The sequence below is a fragment of the Biomphalaria glabrata genome, chromosome 11 (genome assembly GCF_947242115.1).
Source record: "Biomphalaria glabrata chromosome 11, xgBioGlab47.1, whole genome shotgun sequence".
NCBI lineage: Eukaryota > Metazoa > Mollusca > Gastropoda > Planorbidae > Biomphalaria > Biomphalaria glabrata.
The window spans coordinates 37,443,704-37,470,276 of NC_074721.1; the positions used below are offsets into that span (position 1 = coordinate 37,443,704).

General features: G+C 33.3%; 1 protein-coding gene across 2 annotated transcripts; it reads left to right on the plus strand.

The window, feature by feature from the left end:
- Nucleotides 1-2,275: 2,275 nt before the first annotated feature.
- On the plus strand, nucleotides 2,276-25,184 carry LOC106050167 (limb region 1 protein homolog). Of its 2 annotated transcripts, XM_056004522.1 has the most exons (16): nucleotides 2,276-2,461; nucleotides 4,955-5,048; nucleotides 9,679-9,709; nucleotides 9,927-10,066; nucleotides 11,538-11,641; nucleotides 12,384-12,510; nucleotides 13,215-13,250; nucleotides 16,547-16,615; nucleotides 17,501-17,565; nucleotides 17,770-17,851; nucleotides 18,519-18,611; nucleotides 19,798-19,874; nucleotides 21,304-21,381; nucleotides 22,120-22,193; nucleotides 22,698-22,855; nucleotides 24,111-25,184. In XM_056004522.1, exons 1-16 carry the CDS (start codon nucleotides 2,393-2,395, stop codon nucleotides 24,380-24,382), a joined length of 1,569 nt encoding a protein of 522 aa, XP_055860497.1. In that variant the 5' UTR covers nucleotides 2,276-2,392; the 3' UTR covers nucleotides 24,383-25,184. The 2 variants fall into 2 exon arrangements, with proteins under 2 accessions (XP_055860497.1, XP_055860498.1); XM_056004523.1 differs by lacking the exon at nucleotides 13,215-13,250.
- Nucleotides 25,185-26,573: the final 1,389 nt, after the last annotated feature.

Here is a 26,573-nt window from a genome sequence, read left to right on the forward strand (position 1 = left end):
TATTGCCTAATGCCGACAGACTAGAGCAACCTTCGCAGCAGAAGATAAACTGGTGTTGCGTTAGCACGGCTCTCTACGAGTTAGAGATCACAGCTGGGAGATCGTCCCACTACAACTTAGTCTGCAGCACCAACCATCTCTATTGCTAAACAGGCAGCGGCCTCACCCTAGAGCCAGTTTGCCTAAAGCAAAGAGAACATCTCGAGCCGACGTCCTAAGACAGAGCCGGATGACTCATCCTTCTGAGTGCCAGTCCTACGACCGCCAGAAGACGACCCACGGGCTAGCAGATAAGAAAATAAGTAGCAGACATAGGAACATTCTTCTCCTCCAATCACTCAATAATTAGCAATCCATGATGAGCAGTTATTTTAGATATTAGCACCTTTACTTCTTTTATTTTCTTAATTATAATTTTATTTGATCACTTTCCTTTGTAAACTTTCATTCATTAAATTATTCTTATTTATGAACTTATAATATTGGTCTGTTCTTACTGCTAGTTGCGGTGTGCCTGTACAAAATCTTATATGTGAGCGGGATAAAATTAATAAAATTTCCCCTAGACATAAAGAAACAAGCCAAATAATAACTAATTAACATCTCGTCACAAAGCTATTATTGTAACAAACAAGAATAGGCAAATTTGTAGTTCATATCCGACCATGTGCACTTTATTAGAGGCTTGCAATTCAATATTCTATAGCACTTAAGTGTCGTGACGATTTGTTTTCATTTGCACATGATTATAGTTATCATTATATTAAGTAAAGGCCTAGAATACGATACAAGTTTTTGTTTTTTTTTTCCTTGGAGGAAAAATCTTTGCAACATATGTCTTCCGATTTGATATATGTGAAAGTTGTTGTTTTTTTTTAAACAAGAGTCCAGTTAATGTGGTACATGCATTTACATCTTCCAAAGTTGCGGTCATTGTTAGCGCAGGTTAAACAGGTTAACGCGTCCACCAGTTTACGATAGAAGAGATATAAGAAAGTTCTTCCCATATGTCATCTGAGTTAAAACGTTCAACTCTGAATTAAGGAACACCCGAAACAAAGCAAAACGCAAAATACCTAGGTGTTATAATAAATGAAACACTGTCGTTGAATCCACATATTGAGGAAACTATAAAAAAAATCCAACAAAGCATTAGGGTTTATTAAAAGAAATTTCTATAAATCAAATAAGAACATAAAACTAAATTGTTATTTAACCTTGGTTAGGCCAATAATAGAATATGCATCCTCCCTTTGGGACCTCTCAACTCAAGAAAACATTAAGAAACTGGAACAAACACAAAATAGAGCAGTGAGATTCATAACAAACGAATATTCACATTTGACTAAAGTAACACCTTTAGTAAAATCACTAAATTTAGAACCCTAACCCTAACCCTTCAGGACAGAAGACTCAAAAGTAAAGTAGCAATTATACATAAAACACTGAACCATAATCTTCAAATACAAAAACAAAATTTAATAAAAATACTCTGAAAGACACAAAGATAAAGGCACATTCCTCATTCCATATGCTAGGACAAATTTGTACAAGTACTGCTTCTTCCCTAGTGCTATTAGAGCATGGAATGGGTTGCCTGAGCTAGCCAGGAAAACCAGTGACACGGCAGAATTTAAGTCATTGGTTAATATCTAAGCATCACTAAATGCATGACGCGTAGGACGTAATCATCTTCTTTTTTGAAGTAACGTCTGTATTATATAAGATAAGATAAAACATTTTACAAAACCAAGCAAAACAATGGTCACTCGTGAATTTAGACAAAGTCATTTTCAACCTAGCTGATTGGCAAGAAGAACAAGCTGTTGTCTGAGGCAGTTATCGTCAATGAAATTATTTCACCTTTTATGAACTCATAATAGTTGCATCTGTACATGCGAAAGAAAATCCAACTCATACTGTAAACGTTAATTTAATAGGCCTACTTTTATTCATTGTAAATTTGAATGATTATTATTATTAGAAAATATGTAACAAGCCGGAGTGAATCTTTTACTGGATGGGAGTTGGGTTGGCCCACGGGTCACAAATTTTCAAGCCCAAGCTGCGACCAACATATTTTACCACAACCAGAACAGACGTAACACAAGTCTAGAATCTAGATAAGTCATGCAGATTTATATATAGGTCAGTGACTGCATCGATCTGTAGCTCTAGATTTGTTTCATGTTTTCGACTATTGTTGTGATCTATGTTTTTAATAAAGTATATCTGTAGTTGTCTCCCTTACGTCTATAAAACTAAATTTAGAATTTAAATGGCGGAGCTACAACACTTTCTCTTTTGTGTTTCACATCGTGTTTATAATTAGTCGTCATGATTTCTAGATTACGGTTAAATAAACGGAGAGTTGGATAACACCTGGCTATTTATGGCTATGGATGATCCAGAAGTAACATTACAAGAGCAAATGTTTCATAATGCAGTTAGAGAGCTTATCGTAAGTCTATCAATGATACGATAGTAACAGTCAGTAACAGTAAATATTGAGTAATAGTATCATTTAATTAAAATTAATAAATTAGATTATTTATTAGATCTAGATCTAAATAATAGAGACACTTAACTTCTTAAGACTTAGATCTAGACTTAGACTCTTAGACTAGAGTCTCTCTAGTGACTCTAGCTAGCTAGACGTCTAGTAATCTAATTTAAATCTATTCTTAATTCTAGAGTGTAAGACTCTTTCTCTTACTAAGAGTCTAAGTCTAGTCTAGTAGTAGAGTGACTAGACTCTGACTAGGGTCTAGAGATATAGACATAGTGTCACATAGTGTCATAGTCATAATGATGATAATGATAGTCTATTATACTATATTATACTATATACTATTATATAGTTAATATAGATATAGATCTAGACTAAATAATATTAATATAATCATTGATCTAATTATCTAGAATCCTACTTGCCCTACTCTAGACTAGAGATGTAGACCTAGACTAAAACTAAAAATAAAAAAGTTGAAACAAAAAATTACTTTTAAATAAAACTAATAAAAAACAGTAGTGTCCACTGTAATGTCTGTAAAGACTAGATTTAGACTTTATTAGACCGTAGACAGAGACTCTACTTCTAGTCTAGATTCTAGATCTAGAATAATCTTGATTTCTAGAGCTAGTAGAGCTACACTAGTAAAGGCTAAACTCACTAAAGTGACTTAATTTTTTAAACACTAAAAAAAAGTAAAACAGTATCTAGAGACTACTCAAAACTAAACTGAAACTGCAAAAAAAGCTATATATAGACAGACATGCCTACAGTCCCGCATTATGCGGGACCGTCCCGCAAAAGCATAAAAAAAGCTCACATGTTCCGCCGTTCCACATTCACGATTTTTTGTTCCGCCAAGTCTGAATTCCGACACACACACACACACACACAAAATCGCCGATTTTTCATTATTTATTAATAGTGCGAAATGAAAATACTGAATGCAAAATAAAATATATATAGGTTTGTGTTTATTGTTTACTTTTCATCTCCTTCCAGACCCGTAATTTACGAAGATATTAGATATGGTTGAGCTAGATCTAGATTCTATATATACATAGATCTAGAATCTAGACATAGATCTAGTAGTCTAGGTATAGAATCTAGATACTAGAGGAATTCTTAGAATCTAGTAAGTGCGGACCGCAAGTAATAATAAGTAATTAATAAGCCAAATTGCCCAAATGTTCCATTCAAATCCCTTTCTTTTCCCGACAATGACAAATCAGAGCAGACAATGGCTCTAACTCTAGACTAGTCTACTAGACTACTTACTACTACTTTTTACTACTAGTACTAGTCTAGTCTAGATAACTAGTACTACTAGTAAATAAGTAGTAGATCTAGTAGTACTAGTCTTAGTCTAGCTAGACTAGATTGTCACTAGGTCTAGAGTCTAGATCTATTCTAGTATTCTAACACTAACTCAACTCAGACAACTGGTTTCTTAGGTTTCTAAGTCAAGTAATCTAAGAAAAATGATTATTTTTTAAATACTTTATTCTAGAGTCTAGACCTAAATGTAATTAATTAACTTAGACACTGTAAAGTGTAAGGCTAAGGCCTAAATAAGGCTATATATCTACTTAATCTATATTCCATAGTCTAAATTAGTTTCTAGATCTAGGTCTAGCACTAGATAATCATAATACTAGATAACTAGATGATACTTGATACTAAATCTAGATTCTAGATCTATCTAGAAATACTAAATAGAATAGACTTAGAAGGTGATAGATCTCTAGATTTTTAAGTATCATTATGTAATCAATTTAGTTCTCAATAAGTCCATAGATCTAGACATAAATATTTAGATCTAGATCTATAATATAATTATTATAATCTGTGTTCTTAGACTTAGAGGACTTATTAGATGTAGGGGCCTAGACTAGTAGACTCTTAAATTATTTTAGATCTACAACTAGAGACATCTAGAGTGACTAGAGAGAGCCCTAGAAAGGATAGATAATCAAGTAGATCTAGAATAATCTAGATCTAGTCATTAGATTTAGATGTAGATCTAGTAGTAACAAATAAAAAATAGATAGTAACATTTGAGTCTTGGTCATTAGAATAAATTTTTTTTAGAATTCATCATATAGTTATAGGAGTTAGAACTATTGATTTCAAAACAAAGGACATAATTATGAATTAAAGGTTTTCTTACTTTTAATTATATAAATACTATTTACATCTAATTTATAAGAAGCAAACTAGTATTGTTGTTAAAGTAATATAATTGAAGTTTTATTTATATTGCGAACAGTATGGCTGACAAACATAAACGTGTTTATGTTCCACATTGGGGCCCAAAATTCCACATTTTCAACCTGAGTGTTCCACATTCTGGGTCTTGGGGGGTAGGCATGTCTGTATAGATAATATTATGACACATATAAAATCTTTTTCTATGTTTTAATTTTAATTGTATCTCCTCAGATTTCTTTGCTCCTTTTCATATCATTGTATGTTGTTTCTTACGTGACATTGTGTCAGTTCAGACGCAGAGCTGATAATGAGGATATGTATGCAGGTATGTAACTCTAACTCTAAGTGGTTTTACATGTTTTGTGTACTAAACACTACTTTTGTAAGCAAGTTTAACTTGGAATTTTATCTGTTGGTACTAAACTAGTTAGTATTTTATATTAAAACTAACCAAGACCCTGTAAGTCAATAGTTCATGTTTTGAGTCAAAGCTTTTCTTTGTTTTCAACTTATTTTCTTCACTTTCTTGTGTTTATTTTATAGCAACTACATTGATTAAATACATATATATATATATATATATATATTATATAATATAAGTTTATATTTAGCCTAGATATACATTTATATTATATATATATATATAATATATAATAAAATATATAGAATAATAATAATTATTGGCAATGTTCTTGATTCCAAGCAGGGCTTTTTTTAATGACTGTATGCACCCGTACGGCATACCAGCACCTTTTTCAATGTGGGAAAATTTTTTTATTTGTCTTGTTTTTAACATTTATTATTAATTTATTATTAGTTAAAAGTTAGGCAATCCATCATTGAGTACCGGCACCTAATCACTGAGTACCGGCACCTATTTTTTTTTGTTACAAAAAAAAAAGCACTGATTCCAAGTATTAAGGATTAGCACAGTGTTTCTCGTGACTATGTCTAGTCTAGTTTCATTTTTTCTAGTGATATATATATATATGTTAGCAGAACAACTAGACCAGTGGTTCCCAAACTTTTTTGTCTCGTAGACCCCCTAACATGTTTTCCGGTTTTCGGTAGACCCCCTGCTTAACTATTATTTTAATTTTGTAAATGTAACAACTCAAATTTTTAAAACTGTTTTTAAACTGTATTTATGTGAATAAAAGTAAAACAAATTATAATGAAGCACGTGTTAATTGGTATATATACAAATTAAAACAAAGCAAAATAAAATTTAATTAAGTTTTACATGAAAGTATGAAGCAAAAAAAGAAGAGTACAAAGCACATGAGTGGGAAGGATGGGCCTGATGCTTTGGTACTAACATATCAATGTTAGGCTTCCATTTCGTTAGGCTTAATCTTCAATCTCCTCAGTTAGTGATGTCCAGTTTGTTTCTTGTATTTATTAGAAGATTGGTAACAGTGCTGAACCCTCTTTCCACAAGATAGGAAGATGGAAAAGCAATTAGAAACTTTCTGACGATATTCCATAATATGGGATACGTATCGGGTATTTCTTTTGGAAGCCAAAAGAGCTGATATCTTTTTTTAAATTGTACTTTCAGTTCTTCATTAGTACTTATTCCTAGAAGTTCTTCTTGCAATGCTACATCATCCTCTTCTATAATATCAACATATGGATCGATAATCCACTGAGGTATTACCATATTCAGAATATCTTCAAATCTAATTTGAAAATCAGAATATAGGGAATTCAAATGCACATAAATGGAAATGTCCTCCTCCTGACATTTTGTGTGTTCTAAATTTGGAAATTGGGAAAATTCGCCACGATTAATGTTTTGCTTCATTCATTTTATTCTTGCAAGATTATGGACTTTGTTTGGATCTAATTCAGGTTATCCCCTTGTAGCTGCAAAGTTAACTTCATTAAATTTCTGAAATAAGTCTGTCAAATAGGCAATGTTCGATTTTCGCTTAATTAAATTTTGTTTTAAAATTGAATCTTTATCATGCAAGAACTCTGAAACAGTGTCAAAAAGAGAAAAAAATCTAGTCAAACATAAGCCTTTCGACAACCATCGAACTTCAGTGTGAAGGAGCAGTTGGTGAAAGTTCTCGTCATTTTCTTCACACAATTGAGCAAATAATCGAGTATTCAAAGCGTTGGCTCGGATTCGATTAACAGCAGTAATGACAAACTGAAGAGATTCATGCAACCTGACACTGAGATTTTTAGCAACTAAATGTTGTCTATGGATAACGCAGTGTATTGCTAACACGCCGGGTACATTTTCTTTTAAAAGGTTCACAAATCCTCGGTAGCGTCCAACCATTGCAAGTGCTCCATCTGTTGCTACTGATATTATATTTCCTAAAGGGATCTCTTTTTCTTTAAAGTAGTCCTACAAAACTGTCAGTATTGACTCGCCTTTGTGTCAATGGCCAAAGTTTTTGCAAATAGAAGTTCTTCGTGGATTTCTTGATCCATAATAAAACGAACATATGCCAATAATAATGCTTCATTACTAGGCAAGGTTGACCCGTCCAGCTGTATAGAGAAACATGTAGTTTGCAAATATTTACACAAGAAGTTTTTAGTGTCATAACTCATTTCATCTATTCGTCTTTGAACTGTGTTGTTACTTAAACGAATTCTTTTAATGATATCAGAGGCAGGCTTGTGTAAAACAGTTTGTAAGACTTAAGGCAAAATCAATTTTTCACCTACATTGTGAGGTTTTCCGGATTTTGCTATCAGTAAAGAAATATTGTAAGATGCTCGTAAACCATCATCTTCTCTTTGTGATGTCGAAGTGAACATTTTGTCCACTGTAGGTATAGTCTGAGATCTATCTTTAAGTGTTTGAAAATACTTCAAGTCTTTATCGATTTTATCTGGGTGGCATCATTTCAGATGATTCTCCAGTTTAGATGGTTTCATGGCGTCATTACACAAAATTTTGTTACATAAAAGGCACATAGGTAATAGCTTGCTGGATGAGGAAGGAATGAAGCCAAATTTCAAATATTCAATACTATACTGTCTACATTTCTTTCTAGATTCGGCCATGTTAAATATCAGTTACCTGTAGACATAATTAAGATATTTTAAAAAGTTATTAAAATAAAAACTTTCGATTCGCACAAGAGGATTTCACCAGGATTGAAAGTTAAAGAATTAGCTAAGGTAGGCGTACAAATAAAGTATCAAGGTAGGCATACAAATAAAGTATCAAGGTAGGCGTACCAATAAAGTATCAAGGTAGGCGTACCAATAAAGTATCATGTGTGTTGAAAATAAAAGAAAATAAAAGTGAGGTTCTGCAGTTGTCAGGAAATAACTACCCCATCCATGAGAGCAGATGTATAGCATCGTATTATTCATTCTAAGAAATCAATGCACATTAAATAAAACTAATAACATCATAAAAAATATTTCTTTTATTATAGTGAAAAATAGTCCTAATAGGATAAGCACCAATGTTTTACCATACTAACGTCTGCATTATTTTAAGTTTCAACATCACTGCCATGTATTGCAATCTGAACATAAAAAAATACAATATACTTTATAAGATAGTAACGTTCAATGCTGTACCAAGATCATCGCCAACAAACAAAGCGCACACTTGGACAATTATTCAAGAAAAAAACAATATTGATAGGTAAGCTATACAGATTTTAAGCAAAAAACAACCACCTCTATTTCATGATTGTAATCTATGACCATCGCAAAGAAGATAGAAGACACTGATCACAAAAATAAAAATAGACACAAAAACTCATTCAACAAAATGAACCTTTAAGTTGTAAATTTTACATGTAATGGTAAAGAGAAACTGTTGTACGAATGTATAGTTTGTGCAATATCCTACAAATTGTTTGCTCTTATAATGTATTGTAATGTGTAAGGCACAATTGTAAAACAAATTTCCTCACGGATAATACAGATTATTATACTATATTATTACTATTAACATTTTTTTAAATAGAATCTTGAAGTCTTGAATAGGTTTACTCTACAGAGCTCAATAACCTTCAAATGCCACATTTAGTTTCAATCCACTCTCCAGTTGAACTAAATAATCACTATCTCTACCATCAGACTCAAACAGCTGGTAATCACTTACCACAATCCTTATTCTACAATTAAAACAATAGTATTAAGTCTTATTGACATTTTATTTATTCAAATCTAATTATATCCACTCTGTCGTTCTCTTAGGTCAGAGTTAGTAAATGTTGAAAAAATAAAAAAATTTGCAGTGCATTCATCAACGAAACAATTAAAAATCGGCGATTGCAGGCATAGCCCGGTGACTATAATTGTGTAATGGTTTTAAATGAGATCCATTAGCGTAGACCCCCAAAAGCATCTTTTTTAACTTCCGTGGACCCCCTGGAGGTCGTCGTAGACCCCTGGGGGTCCATATAGACCACTTTGGGAATCACTGAACTAGACAAATATTGTATATAGATCATTGGCCTCCTTCAGTCGTAGAACAACTATGGTTCATCTCAGAGCACACTTCCTCGTGTGGCTGTGGAGCCCTATTTTGGAGAGACACTCCCATCCACAGATAGCGCAGTTTAAGGTGGCTTTTGCTTCGGTGGTAGAGGAGCTGGCCGTTTTTCGGATTGTATGTTTTTCTTCCTGAGCTGAGACCCATGTACTTTCACTGTCCATAGCTTTCTTGGTCACTGTCTCTCTCCATCTGTTGCGGTCTAGAGCTATGCCTTCCCAATTGTCAGTATTGATGTTCACTGATTTGAGGTCACGTTTTATTACATCTATGTAAGGGAGGTGGGGGCGACCAGGCCAGCGCAAACAGCGTTGTATATATATATATATGTGTGTGTGTATGTGATGTTATAAAGTATAATATTTCATAATTGTTTTGTGTGTTGAATAAATACTACTTTAAATATTACGTTCTCATATTTTGTTGCAACACTATTTAAATACATTGTTTGTTGTTTTTTTTTGTTGATCAGGTGAAGAGGATGCAGCTGTGTATAGAATATCGTAAGTCGATTCTTTTCCTTAATTATAACTAACACTTATTACATTGATCATTAATCAGAAAAAAAATATTGTAAAAGTATTTTTGTGTTATGTGTTATATTTGAGTGACAATGGTGTTTCTAGAAAATTAAGTAGGCTATAACACTTATGTATTTTAATTTTTTTTTTAATTGTTTTATATCTTTTTCTAAATGTTTTAACTTTCCTATTGTTACAGACTTTGGCTTTGCACAGCTACGCTGTCAGTGTCTGTTGGTGCCGTCTTATTGTTACCGATTTCCATCATCAGCAACGAAGTCCTTCTTCTCTACCCAGACAGCTACTACATCAAATGGCTCAATTCCTCACTCATACAAGGTACCTTTTCCTATGCATTATATTTAGTTTTTAAATTAAATATCCCCATGCAGAATATATTAATGATGATCAGAACTTTCACTGGTAATGATTCATTGGGCCTGAGGCGGAGAGTGGGGCAACCGCCTCAGGCCCCGCGCTTTAAGGGGGAACCATGATAAGGAGAACCTTTTGTCAAAGTCAGCCCATCACACAAATATTCATATCCCTCCTATTGTGCTCACCCAGGGCCTTATGCACTTCTAAGTGCACCTCTGCATTGGTAACACTTAGATTTGTAGGATACATTTCTGTTAAGTTGATATACCTTTAGTGCATCAGAAGACTTTGAATTAACTTGTGTGAACTTTTGAAAATACACTTTAGGAGACAGTCCTAGGAATGTTGTTTGTAAATAAAAATCTTTGCAAAAAGTGTCAGTTTTATAATTTCATTTTATGATTTCTCAAACTATTTACAAATAATATTTATTTTTTTAAAATTATATACATATGTGCTAACAAACTAAACAATAATATGAATTAAAAAGTAGATCAAAAACTACTTTATTAAATACAATTTTTTAAATGCATTTTGATTTGATGAGGTGTAGGATCAATTAGTGTCAGGGTTAAAATTTATACACCTAAATTTTGAAAAGATTTGATTAAATTCGAATTTCTCAGCAATGATGAAATAATCGCAAACAGCGTTATAACAAGTGCTCTCCCTTCAATTTTAGTCTCTTACAAGCTGTCAAGATGTATGATTTTCTCAAACTGCCTATATAGGGGCTGCCCTGCCTGGGTGTTGTCATTGTCTATCGGGGTTGGATCACTGAGAAGCGACTCCAAGCCCCAGTTCAATCTTTTGATGACGGGGCATCTTAATCTTTACCAGTGGAGTATTAACACACTTTCCAAAGAGACACAATTAAGAACTTTATAGTTAATGCAACGCTTAAGTAACTATTCAACTTCTTATAAATAGTACATTTATGCAGATTATTATATCAACTCAAAGAATATACGTCCAACATGGTTTATCTACTAAGCACTTTCGACTAACTCAAACTATAGTCTCAGACTCTGAAAAATAGTGAAAATATCAGCACTCTCGACCAATCACCAACTTGCTGTCTAAAGTCCAGCCCACAACTAACTTCAAAATCACACATCTGATCTACCCTTACACACATTGGGCCTGTTGACCAGAATCTCACCCTCTTGTGCAAACCATGGTTGAGTTTAACTATAAATATAGTCCTACCATTATAATAACAAAAACAGTTTGTAGCAATGCTTTTCTAAGCTATCAATAAGTAAATTAAAACAACTATTAATCCCTTGTTTAAAAAAAAAAAGCTTCCATATTTTCATTGTTGTTTTATTAATTTGTATATATTTCTAGCTGAAATATATATATATATGTTATATATATATATATATATATTAGATATAAGCATAACCAATTGGTCATTTCTTCTTTCTAGGCTTATGGAATCATGTGTTTTTCTTCTCCAATCTGGCCCTGTTTATTTTGATGCCATTCGCATACTTCTTTACAGAAGCAGAAGGGTTTTCTGGTTCTAGAAAGGTAAATATTTTCCCTTTTCTATAATTACCAGTAGCATAATATTTATTATAAGGATTGTAGCCTGGAGTTCAAGATTTTTTTTATTTTTTTCTTTTATATTTTTGTGATCGTTTCCCCTTGTTTATTCTCCATTAGACATGCATTCGTCTTGTTTTAGCTTTATGGTTATGTCTTTCATTGGGATTATTTATGAGTAATTCTATTAAGTTTATTTTTTTATAATATTAAGTTAGTAATTGAATGCTGGTGAAGACTGGGAATTTTTTTATTTCGGGATCTTTGGGTTGGGGGAACTGTAAAGGAGGTTGGTTGTTGTGCTGCTGGCCACATGACACCCTCGTTAACCGTGGGCCACAGAAACAGATGACCTTTATATCATTTACCCTATAGATCGCAAGGTCTGAAAGGAGAACTTTCCTTTTTATTGACTTGGTCTAATTAGAGTTGACATGCTGTCACCTACAAACTACCAAGCACACAAATAATAATTCGAAAATCATCCTCAGCATCCAATTGTTAATTAACCTTAATTAAAGTTGTACTAGTTCAAGATGACTAATAAAGATGCTTATTCTAATTAAAAAATTAAAATATCTTTTCCAAATAAATGAATTCCAAGTTTCTTCATGGATGCCTTACAAAGCCTGGTCTGTCTAAAAAATAATCAGTACAGAATTTTGATTTTTTTGTTGTTAAAAAAAAAAGTAAAATTTGAAACATTTATGTGTTTTTTTGTCAACAGGGTCTAATGTCCAGAGTAAAAGAAGCCAGCTTAGTTCTCTTTCTTCTAGGTATTCTGGTTATGGGTCTTGCCTATGTTGCGTCTGCTATTATCAGCGGAGACGAGTCCACTAAGCAAACTCTCTCAGGTAAATATTTTTTCCCTCTACAGGAAAAGATGAAGACAAACATAAATTGTATGCTGTCTTACATTTTCTTATCAAATTTGATGAGAGGATTAAAAAAAAACAATTTCAACATAAGTATTGTTGATTGGATATAATACTATTGAGTTCCAATCCGACATTCAGTTTTAAACTATTCATTTTACTATTATAACAAAAAACTGAAGACATTACTTGTACAAAACAAAGTTTTTGAATCAACCTAGAGACTCAATGTAGCGTAGCTTCACTATGATTTTATATACACAGTGATATGAAAGTTGCAGCAGTTAAAATAATATGTTGATCAGGCACAACTTATTTTTTACAGGAATAACCTATAACAAATCTTAAAACTTGTGTGTAAAATTAACCTTTCACTGAATAGCAATTTTCAAATGTTATTACATGGGGAGTATTCAATTTATAAAAGATGGTTGAAATTCTTAGAATAGCTAGTTAACTGGTTGTAAAGTTATTTTGTATTTTATTCCATTTAAATAAAACGGCCAATGCTTTGGTTTTGATTCCTGCATACCTGAACTGTATTGATCAGTGTATTTATTTCTTTTGTTTGTTTGTTTTAAATAGTTTTAATTTCACCTAGTGAAGCGCTTGCTTGTTTTAAGTCAAACATCTGTTGTGTGACTTGTTCTAGTGGCTCTATCTTGTGTATCCTTTCATCCTAGATTGCATCTTTACGTTGAGCAGTAGTAAATGTGTGGGTAGGCTGTTGACATTTTTTTGGTTTCAAGCTTTTTGAATTTATTTTTCTTCTTCTGTTACCCTGAGCTTTTTTTTTTTTTATTATTTAAAGTTTTTTTAAACCCTTTTATTATTTAAAGATATTTGAAATATGACCTCATCTATTTCTCTTTGGGAAAAACGTTATTAGTTATTTTCTATCAGAATATATAATATTTTTAAACATAGAGAAGTGAATAAATATATTTTTACTTATCAATAAAATGACTTAAACAAAACATTTATGTAAAGTATGAAGAAAATGGAGGGCGCTGTGTCCAATTGGTTTAACACTTGGCTTTTGAACCTGTGGTCTTGGGTTCGAATCTCTGTTGAGACTGGAATTTTGAATTTGGGGACTCTAAGGGTGTCTCTGAGTTCACCCAACTTTAATAGGTACCTGACTTAAGTTGGGAAAAGTAAAGGCCATTGGTCGTCGTGCTGGCCACGACACCCTGCTCGTAAACCGTGGCCTAACAACAGATGACCTTAACATCTGCCCTATAGATTGCAAGGTCTGAAAGGGGAACTTTACTATAAAGAAAATGAGTCTGCTACTTTACAGTTCTGTCTGTATAGAATAACTCTCAGTTAACAAGTTTGTCTTTTCTTTTTTTTTTTTTTTTTCGTTGTTTAATTTCGGTCCACCTCCATCCGAATATGTTATTCTTTGGATGTACATAGAATAAAACTCTGTGTACTCCTACCTGCAGTACCTTAAAGTTACAACGAGTTCCTCTAAAAAATTTTATTCAACAAATGTTGGGATAAAGTTTATTGTGAAAAGTTTATTTGAGACAATCAAGCTCATAGTTTGTTTCCTGTAGACCAGGAAGTCCTGGGCTGCAATGAAAACAAAGTTTACAGCCTTACACCCAAAGAGTTGATAGATACAATTCAAACTTTCCATTTCTACCATTCAATTAACTTCCCACAAACATAATTAACATTCTGATTCAAGTTTTCCCCTAAACAAACATGGCTTATATATTATATCTATTATGATACTGATCATTCATATATTTATTAACATATATTAAAGTTTTGTTTTTTTTTTAAGAAAAAAATATTTATCATCAAATTTTGTGCTAAAAATCTACATATTTTGAAAGACCTCGGATGTTTTCTTAAAATAATCATCATTAAGTTTTGTAGTTCATTTTCTGTTGAACAACTTTTGTACTTTTAGGATGCTCATTGTTTGATTTTTTTAATTAATTTATTTATTGTTGTTATTATTCTTTGGTCAATCCAATTTAATGCTTCCTAAATATTTATCTCTGCTCCCCAAATAGTTACAAATAATGTTTGACTTTATTGCATTTTTTAAATATAATTTAAAACTTAAAAATGAAAGTTTTTTTTTATATTTGTGGTTCTAAATGAGCTAAGCTTTTAGTCGTCTTTGAGATATTGTAATAAACAATAAATATTGAAATGAACTTTCTTTTAATACAAACCTAACACTGTTCTCAAAGAGCTTAACTTTTTTTGAAAGTTACATTAAGATCAGAGTGGAAAGGCTGGTGTTATGTATAAAAATATAATATTATGGATCCTTCTGTGAGTCAGTGATGTCACCAGTCATAATAGTTGACCATTGTACTTGCTGCTGCATTAGGTGTTCTCAAGATTTTAATATTCTCTTCAATCATCTACCGAGACTCTAATAAGTGTCTCTTAGGCACAGAGTATAATGTTATCATTTGGAAACATGAGCAATCATTTCAAATAGAAACTCTTGAAGGGAGACAATTTTTATTTCAAAGCTCCGTCACAATATTGTAGTCTGCACTCCGAACCATTTCTAAAGAAGAATGTAATTTTTATGAATTGTGGACCTTCTCTTATTAATTTCAATTTGTCTCTTATTTTATTTGTTTTATTATCGTTTTTATCCCATTTCACATTGTCACTTACCTTGCTAATAATAATTTTGTTTTCCACACCCTGTTAATGCTGCCAATGTACTACTTTTAAAAATTGTCATCATTCCTTTTCAACTTTTTGACACAGAAAATGTCATTTAGAAAAGTTGACACCTTAGGAGAGCTAGACGATCAACATCTAGACAAGTCAGAGAAGTCTATCTCATAAATTGTACATCCTTAGTGCACACAAGATGAAAAACCTAAATCAGACCCACAGTCCACGACATGATTTTAACTGGAAAATGTTCTGGCAGAAGCCTCTATCTCATTTAAGATTTTATTTTTCTGGAAGTATCATAAACACATTGAATATTTTTATTTGGGCTGAGACTTAAATTATTTTTTTTTTCTTTTGTGCCTGTTTGAGAATAAAATGATGTTCATGCTATTCATCCAACACAAAAAGGTGACTTGTTCCCTTTTTAAAATTTTTTTTTTTAATCACTACCTTTCCAGTCCTCAAATTTGTATTTTGCTCCCAAGCTAAATTTTATTAGTGTTAATATCTATTTTTTTTTAAGATTAAGTTTGAATGTGAACAAAGTTTCTGATTGTCTCAAGTCAAATAAAACACTTCATGTACACATTCACTTATGTGTATTGATCAAAATTTTCACATAGCTGAATAATCAATACATTTTGTTGCAGCGATTGATCTTTTTTTTTTTTACCAAGCTTATATCAACTCACTATGGTAAAAAGTGTGTACTTGTTATTTTTCACAATTATTTCTTTTACATGCCAACACAAGAATTGATTTAAAAAATTAACCAATTAGTTAATTAACAGGGGAAAGAAATTTTACTTGACTTATAAGGTGGTATAAGTTGAATTAGTTCCCTTTTATTGTTTGTCCAAAGAAAAGTTTGTAAATATCTATAAAACCTTTTTCATAAGCAGCAATCTGGCAGTGTTGGCTTGAGGAGGCCTTAGTCCTCGAGTTTGAATTCACTCATTAAATTTGTTTTCAAATACATTTAAAAAGCGATCACCCAGGTACCCCATTTTTTCTCACCCCTACCCCTTTCCAACTGGTCCAAACAAGTGATAGGATCATAGTGTTATGAGAAAGCTTAAAGCATGAAATTGCACTAAGTGATGCAACTACACATAATATAAGCTTTGTTTTCAATAAAAAGTATTTATTTAGATTTTTCTTTGTTGTTAATATTACACTTGTGAAATGGTTTCAATCTTATTCCCACTTCCCGTAAATGTAAGTCTTAGAGTCCAAATGAAAAGACACTTCAACAGTACATTTTGTCTACTAATATTCTATTTCAGTGTACTAACTTTGATATTGGTGTAACTAGAAGCTAATGGACTCAAATTATTTTCTGTTCCAGATGTCTGGCATGAACATCTTCCCTACTTATATTCCTGTATCTCATTTATCGGTGTCCTTGTCTTGTTGAGTAAGTATAGACTCAATTGAATTATTTTTTTTACACAGGTCTGTATCTCAAAATATTTTCAAGACTATTGGTGGTGCTGTAGGAAGACAGATAATAATTGTATAGCTTTCTTGTAACCCACTATGGCAATATTTAGTATTATAACCAATTTGTTAATTTCTAATGATCATATCTCCTTATGATGTAGATTATATCTATTATCTCTCCTGGGGGTTATAGTGGGAGAGCATGACATAACTTGGCTATTAGAGACATTTTTGTATCTACCAACTCTCCTGGAGGGAGAGCTTAACATAACTTTAGGCAGGTATTGATGAGTAACTGGATTTTTCTTCATGGTGGTGATGGTGGTTCTCCAGGTCTCTGCTCCATTAAGTAGTATTGGCTTAACAATGGTGTTAAAGAGCCGGATCTTGGTAGTGGTGCTTATTTCCCTAGATCCCCTGAGGAAGATCCTTATGATCCGCTGGCCAGACAAGATCTTGAATGAGGAACTTGAAACCCACAAGGAAAGGGGAAGGGGGGACAGCCCAGGAATTCATGGCGCCAAGCAGATGGGCAAGAGGTGGGGGGCAGTTGGAGAGACTTGCCCAGAACCGAGATGCCTGGAGGAAGCTGGTTGGTGGCCTATGCCTCAGAAGGGACCACAGGCAGAGATGAGATGATAACAAAACTTGGCTATTAGAGATAGTTTAGGGTCTTAGATTGTTGGTCATTGTTCTGACCGCATTAAAACTATTTACTTTTAACCTGGAAATAGTTGATCTAAATACTTTCTGACCTATTGGATTCAAGATCGTGTAAGGAGATATTAAATTTATTGCATAACTATGTATAACTATATATATGTGTAAACTTAAAAGCATTTGTTGTTTGTATTCTCAGTGTGTACGCCAGTGGGTGTGGCACGTATGTTTACTGTCATGGGTCAGCTCATTGTTAAACCTCAGGTAGGCATTATAGTCTTTTATGTTAATTAATTTTATAATAGCTATTAGTACCTTCGGACCCTTCTTTCTCTCTTGGAAACTAATGACCATAAATTGTGTTTTCCAGATATGTTTAGAGAGAATAGATATGTTTAGAGGCAACAGATATGTTTAGAGACAACAGATTTATTGTATGTTTATGAAACTTTTTCTTTTCATCTTCAGTTTCTTAGAGGGATTGAAGATGAGCTGAGCAGGCTGCGGTTGCAAGAAGAACATTTGCTCAGAAAAATCACATATCGAAATGGTAAGCTGAAGCATACTCAATAGTGACTAAGAAAATAGTTTTACATAATTGAGCTTGTACACTCACTACACTGATAGTAACAGCACGCATTGTAATGTAGAAACAACTGTGTCTGAATTTGAAGAAAAAAAATCTTTTTATCTAAGAGGTCATTGGAGAAGGAAGTGAGTTCTAAATACTAGTCAAACTTTACTAGTATACTTAGTAAATGAGCTTACTTTCATTAATTCAAACGAAAACAGTCAACATGTAATCTCTGCATGTGTTCCCATTAGGGGCATATGCTACCAGCCATCTTTCTCCAGACATCTCTGTTCTTGGCGAGTCTCTCTTATCTCCTTGACTTCTGCTTCCAAATCATGGCGCCATGTATTTCTTTCTCTTTCCTTGGGGGTTCCAGGTGAGATTCCATAAGATTTGCCCTAAACAATTTACACAATTGTATTTTCCCATGCAACATGCATATCATTTATTAAGTTTTACATTTTTGTTTTTGGTTTCAGTCACATTATGCGTATCATTAATTTAGAAATAGTTTGCACATTTTATTTATTTCCCTTTATTACATCAATATACATTTTTTTGTATGGTTAATTATTTTGAAGTACATTTTGCCAGTCTGTTATGTTAAGACTTAATGTAACATAATCTTCTTTGTGTGCTGTAGGTCCCTGTCAGATTTCCAATGGACATGGTCACAGTAGTATAGAGTCTCTCATGGAAACATTGGAAGATACAAGGAAGGCTATCTCAAAACTGGGTGAGTTGTGTACATTCCTTTTGGTCGCACCAATTACTGTAAATGTTCACCACTCTCAGGCAATGCCGCCTGTGATTTATATAGTTCATCCGTTGTGGTTTGATGATGACCACTCTCATCATCAAGGGTGCTGAGGACTTTGCACTGGTGTTTTATGCCTCCTCGTGTGGCTGATGAAACCTATGTGAGTCCTGAATGTTCGGCTGAAAACTGGGCAGGTTATTTCAGCTGGAGCTTGCCAAGTTGCCTACAAGTATGCATCTTGCTAATTTTTACGCAAATGGACATGACAATATGAGAGTAAGTTAATCATCTGAAAATACGCATTTCCCCCTCTAAAGCAAAAAACAAAACATAAAATATTTTTAAAAAACACAAGTAGTTCTTGATAATAATATAGATCAGTGCGTCAATGCCTGGAAATGGACTATTCCTATTAGATCTAGCACGAGATAGTATCACTTTTATTCTTCGCGAGCAATGGCGCTTGAAGATTTCACTGTTTACTAGATCTAGATCTTACTTACTGATGGCAGCCAAATGTAAATGTCAATAGTAGATTTTAAAAGCACAGTATCAGCTGAAGTATTACTGCCAGGAGGTAATTGAAAATACATTAATAACCAACTCAGATATTAGATTACTCTTACTAACTTAGCAGAGAACATTTGTCAGTAGCTTGTTTCAGAATGAACTGATGGGCAACTTTTACAAAGATTTCATATTCGATTAGGTACCTTTAAGAATTGAGGATCTACTTTTGACAACAGGAACAAATTATGAGAAGATAGAACTTGAATCATGTATGTTGCTACAGGGCCTTCATTGCCATGACAAATTCTGCAATACTCCATTACCCTTGGGCAATGCCTCATATATATTATTATTGTAATGTACATCCCATATTCTCTTGTTTAATCAATTTTACATTATTTAAAAATGCATAATTAACAAAATAGTAAAATCATTTTGGTATCATTTAATGGCATATAATTTTAACAATATTTTTGTTCAGTCTGTTAGGACAAAATTGTATATATATATATATTCAGGGAACAAAAGTTTAATGTAATTTAAAAAAAAAATATTACAATGATATCTAGTCACTTCACATTCTTTTAAAACTATCTTGACAACTATTTTGTTCTCCTGGATGGTCAACACATGTTGTGTTTTTATTTCTCAGTGAGCCGCCAGCATATCTCATTCTGGAGGAGAAATCTGTGTTACCCACTTGTCATGTTGTTATTACTTGCCATTACAGTAAGTCCATTTGTTACTTGGTTATCACATTATCTTTTCTTTGGTGTGTGGGGGGGGGGGGGTCTTAGTTTTAGTTACTTATATTGACTTGGAGAGGCAGTGTAAGAACATCTTTTAAACATTGATCATCGTACTTTGCATAGACCGGTGGCAAAAACCTCCTCTGGTTCTAGCGATGTATTTAGATACTTTTTATTTTGAAAACTCAAGTACCAGTAAGATATAAACTTTCCTTACCTAAGTCTTAATGTTATTTCAATGTACCCCTGGACACATCCTATGAAACACACAACTCCAAAAAATTGATAAACTTTGAGATTAGTTTCATGTTAATTAGTAGTTTAAAATTTTTAGATTCTTGAAATCGATTTTTGGCTGGTCAGCGCTGTACTACTAAACACATTCTGTTGGTCACAGAAATAGATAACCTCTACCTATTTTGCCACTTAGACTTTTGAATTGTACTTTTCATCATTACTTTGATAAGGACTCATAGAGACATTCTTAAGCAGTGTTTTCCAAACCTTTTCTTTATCAAACACTTCGCACATTTTAGCAGAACACTTTGCTTGTTTTTATGTTGGATTATTTTCTATTTGTTTAAATAAAAAAATAATAATAAATAAATCCCTATTCTGAATTCAGCTTTATTATTTATTTTCAAGCCTAAAATTATAATAAAATGTAAGCATTAGAAATATAAAGGTTTAATCACTTTGATGGTATTGTGTCTTTGAACAGCATAACATGATGCTATCATGCATGATATTGGTACAAGCTGAATTCTAATAGCTGGTGTGATGACTAGCCTGTTATTGTATGCATGATATTGGTACAAGCTGAATTCTAATAGCTGGTGTGATGACTAGCTTGTTATTGTACTTTTTTTTTCTTTCAACATAATAAGAAAATGATGCTTTGCATAAATGGATTGTAGGAAACGGAAGTACTGTGATACTTTGTTTTGAAATACTGTAGTACTCTTTAGACAAACTCGACCAGTAATCACTTAATGTATGATCTTGTTTTTTTTTTGTTTCAAAGTAGAGTTGAATCCAGAGCAGTTCTAAGTTCACAGTGATATTGTTAAAGCATTTTTTACCTTGCCAAGAAGAGCTATTTAAAAATAATTAGTTCTGTTCTGCATTTACTATAAAATTAATTTACGTGGTGGCCTACTAGTTAATTATTCCAATAGCTCATTGAACACTTAGTCTCACTCTAGGGTTCCGCAGGACACAGTTTGGGAAACACTGTTCTTAAGTAATGCTAGAATTTACAGTATAAGATTAAGATATGTAGTTTATTGTGGTAGAGTACCACATTCTCTTTTCTTACTGCTTGTTGTGTTGGTAGTTTAACTCTCTTGACCAGATGTGAATCTATTGTCCACTTTGTACTTTTGACCACAAAACTTTGCACTCCTCAGGTATTTAGCATACTCATTGTCTTACAGAATACATTTTTACTATTGGTTGGCACCAAGGCACTTCCACGAGGAGCCTCGGTAAGTCTATTCTGGAACAGATTATTTCTTAAGCATTTCATTTATTTGTTACTTAGGCTGGAGGTAGACCAGTTTTTGTTTTTTTTTTCTTAGCAGATATAATAGCAAAATTGTAAGCTTTTTTTTTTTTTTAATGGAAAAATCTTACATTTTTTACAAAGCTTATATTAACTCACTCTGTCTGTCTGTCTGGCAAAAAGTGTGTGCATGTTATTTCTCCCACACCCATTAGCGGATGTAAGTTGTAATTGGCACAATTATTTATTGGCATAGACTAGACATGAATCAAAAAAAAAAAGTAACTAAATAGACAATTAATTAATGGTAATTAATTATTTTGTTTAATACCAACAAAGGAAACTAATATTTCAGTATTTACAGACATGGATAAATGTGTTGGCTTTAGTCCCCTTAAATAATTGTTAACACTATTTCTCCCTTATGCATTCTCCTATCAAGTTAATACTTTAAACAATTATTTATGGTACCTAACAAAACATGAGTCAATAAACAAAAATACTCAATTAGTTAATTAATTATTGGTAATTAATTATTTTTGTCTGATATCAAGTAAGGGTAATAATTGTAAATTTTTATTAGATATAATCTTTAGGATGGAATTCTTCCCCTAGATAAGCTTTGTTTTTTGAAAAAAAAAGGATTTTTTTTATCTTTCACTTGTTTTAAGCTTAAGCTCAGAATATGTATTTTATTTGGTATATTTTCTTCTGTTCTTAGGATACAGTCCTTGGTATATCATCATTATCATCCTTGGGCCCTTTTGGAGCTGCATTACAGATTGTCGTTATATTGTATCCTTTTACAATCCAGAGCATTAGGGTGGCTATAGCTATAACATTTGGAAGTGTAACTAGTGTTTGTTATGGAGGTGCACTATCAGAGCTCTGACCCTTGGTCTTAGCAAAACAATATCAATATGGTCTTATCTATCCTTTCACCATCCAGAACATTAGGGTGGCTATAGCTATACCGTTTGGAAGTGTAACTAATGTTTGTTATAGAGGTGCAGTATCAGGGCTTTGACCCTTGGTCTTAGCAAAACAATATCACTAAGGTCTTATCAAAGGCATTTTAAAGTCTCCTTTGAGATGACACAATAGATCTATTTGAAGGGAAAAAAAAAAGGATTACAGGCATGACATGGCCTAAATTGTGCGGATGTGCCAAAACTCAAACTCACACTTGAAGAGAAAAAAAAGACAGACTTTAAAAAAAATTGTGTATGATGTTTTTAAAAGGGAATCCAACAAATCTGTGATGACATGAGTTATCTTCCTTCACCAAGTACAATGTAGATACCTGATGGTGGCCTCTGTTGTTGGGTTCTACAGCCTGCCATATCTTTGTAACCTCCAGCCCAAGAGAGCAGACACATCCATGGTGAAGATAATCCTCAACTGCGTCGTCATACTACTTCTCAGCTCTGCGCTGCCCATTCTTTCCAAAACATTAGGTCAGTGCAGTGTAGAAGAACTTTCACATTTGCTAACACTTTCCATCTTGCAATGTTGTACTGTCAGTATACTTTCATTTCGATATTTATATGAAAGGTAAACATTGCTGTTTCTACAATTTTGTAAGTATCTGTGTTATGGGGCTAATGTTTCAGAATGTGATAGTTGAACTAAAGTACTCACAAAGTTCTGAGATCTCTTCTTGCGCTACATAAGCCAAAAAAAAAAAAAAGCACTTAGTGTTAAAAAAAATAGTTTGAATTACATTGTGATTGTCAGTCCATAGGACATTGTTTCATGACATGGAATTTATCACATCGAGTAATGTGAGATTGAATCCAATTAAAATATTGAGAAAGAGCTTGTAAAACATCTCACTTCTGTGGTTTGAGAACTTTGCATGTTGCATGTTTCTGTATGGTTGTTATTGCAGAAAGTCTTAATGGATGTAAGCCCTCCAGTGCCTATAAAATGCTTCCAATGGCATCCATCTCAAATAGCCTCTGGCAATCAGTTCAACTACTGGCCTTCAGGTGTGGCTCAGATATTGGGTCTGGCAGAAAAAAAAACAGAAAGCTGGTGACCCTTAGGGAGCTTGCTGCAAACTGTGCTTATCCCTAACTGCTCTGCGTTTGCTGTTCATTTGCATGGAGAGGGGGGGGGGGGAACTGCTGATTGGGGGACATCGTTCCGACTGTAGCTAATGCCCAGGCATTCATCTCATTTCTACAAGACGATTCATAGTTGCTTGGCAACTGAATAAAAGAACTTTGTGATGGGACTTGTTTTTGATATTAAAGTAAAATGTTTGACATGTTTTGGATGTTCCTTCAGAGTTGAAGATAATCTAGATCCTAGACCTAACCTCCTGCACGATGATTGGGGGTGGGGGGGTGGGCTTAGATATTACAAAGAATGTTCGGTTTAGATTTCACTATCATAAAGAATGTTCATTTGTTGTCACAATCACAAATAATGTTCATGTTTAGACATTATAATCACAAAAAATGTTTAGTGGTTATCACATTCACAATGTTCAGTTGTTTAAATGCCATAAATAGTGTTCATGTTCAGATATCAAAATGTCAAAAATATGTTCAGTGGTTATCACAGTCCCAAAGGATGTTCAGTTGTTTTAATGATCACAATCCAAAATAAGCTCATTAGTTTGGAGACCACAGATAGTCAGTCTTTAAAGCACTACCGAACACTTTTCAATCTTTGGATACATTTTTTTATTTGTCCCTCTTTCAGGTATTACAAACTTTGATCTTGTGGGAAACTTTGGCAGCATGGACTGGCTGGGCAATTTCTACATCATCTTACTGTACAACATCCTCTTTGCCGTCTCCACTGCACTGTGTCTCTTCACCAAATTCACCAGTGCTGTTAGGAGGGAGATCTACGACCGGCTGAATGCCGCCTTTCAGAGGGGAAAGAAAACCTCCACCCAGCCGTCCCACGCCCCCAGCGCCAACACCCTGCAAGTGACCAACAGTAAATCGGAGACCCTCAAAGAAGAGTGATTCGAAACGATGTCTTTCATTCATGCTTGACTGGCTTTCATGGCTTAAATGTGTTCTATTGAACATTACATTTACTTGTGGTGAAGATTTTTATGTTTTAGTTGGATAGACATTAAAGGGTTAATTTTTTTATTTTATAGCAAAATAGAATTTTTATTTGTTCATCAAGTATTGCTTCAAACATTAATGTCATTCTTTATGAAGATTTTTTTGTTTCTAATGGTTTGTGAAATTTTAGAATGAAGTACTTTTTTTTTGGTTGTCTAAAGTCACATTTGTAGCTATTTGTGTTAAATGTTACCTTCAAATATAAATAATAGTCCATAGTTTTGTAAGATATTGACAAATATATTTTTTAGCACACTTTGAAAGATGGGAGGGGAGAATGGGGGGTACTCAGGTCTCCATCAGGTACATCCTTCTTTTCTTTTGTTTGGCCGCTAATCTGTGACTGATAAAGCTGAACAAAGTAACATTTTAAAAAATCAATGCAAGTTTGATTAAACAGTATCTGTTATGTAAATACACTGACCAGTCCCACCTTGTGTAGACATTTATGTACTATTGTATGACAGCATGCAGACTATGGGAGTCAGGTCAAATAACATGACATGAGATGATAATGACATGATGAGATGATGATGATTCAGGAGACTTTGGTTCTATCTCAAAGTTGAATGGTATATTATTTTTGTTAATTAATAATATATAGTAATGTCTGGAAAATTATCTTAATCACATTGTTTTGTAGGAAATTAGCTGATAACATACATTTTGCTTTGTGGCTAGGTACCATCTGCATTTTTTTTTGGCTTGCTGTAAAATTACAAAACAAAATGTAGCCAAATTATTTTAAAAATATTTAGATTATTGAAGCAGTTAAAGAAAAAAAAAAGTTGGAATCCAATTTTTTTTCCCCCAAATTTATTTTAGCCCCCCCATGAGCCATCATCTTGGTTGTACATGTTAATGTTTCTCACATTCTGGTGAGATGTGACTACCTTTTGTTTCCATATTTTTCATTTTCTCTCCAAGTGCAATATATTCACAAACAGACTCACCAAAGTATTATCTTTGTTTATTCACATAAGCTGCTTCTCACGGTGGTTTGGGGCTAAACGGATGCCGTAGTGGGAGATCATGTCTTCCGTATGGGGAGACAACCAAACAATGGTACATTTATGCCCGGGTATTATCTGTGCATTTTTCTTTTTGTCCTTCTTGGGTATTGACTATAAATATATATACATATAAATATATTTAAAAGATCTTTACCAAAGATAATGAAATTTTGATTTTGAATGTTTTTGTTTGCTTGTTATAGTAGTTTTCTGTCAGATTAACTTGGGTAACATCGTTTCTTGTTAAGCTATGAGGAAATCAGCTACCTTATTGGATGCTTTGCGGAGTTGCCACTTTTTTTTGGTGAGGGTCATTGTTGGTGTAATAAGTTGTGGTGTTAAACGTTGTTAGCTCATGTTATGTTAAGCGGTGTCGCTCGAGAGGCTTTTCGTCCAAGTGATTGTTAGCACACTGGAATGTAGTGTAGCCAGCCTATCATGACTTCCTTCAGTTTTTGTTACGTACCTGGCAGGCAATCTTGTTAACAAGTGGATGAGAAAACAACATGGGATTAAAACTGATCTTCTTTGTTGAGAGGCTGGGACAAATTGATATACAATAGAATGTCGATTATCTGGATTAAATGGGAACAGGGTCTGTCCGTATACTCGATTATCCAGGTAACTGAATGCAAAATATAAATTACAAGTTTTTGATACAAATTTCACAGTGGTGTCTTAATTTTATTTTTTTTAACGTGCCTATGTTATAACTCTTGGTGAGAGAAGCTCCATTGTCTCCCTTATCAAGGCGATTTAAGATTTCCAACTTAGACTTAATTGTCAGCACGTTAAGTTTTCTTTTCAACATGAATAAAGCCCTGTTTCCCCACCTCACACAATTAATAACACAGCCACCCAACACTGCTCACTTCCTTGCAAGCTTGAAATCCCTCGACTTAAGTTTCAGAAACTCAAGCTATGAGACAGCTGGAATATTGTAAGATCAGGAAGCAATGCAATAGATGAAATCCCACACTAGCTAGAGCACTGAGATACCATACTGTCAAACAAAAACAAAGGCATTCCGGATATGTGATGTTCTGGATGACTGATGCCCATATAAACGA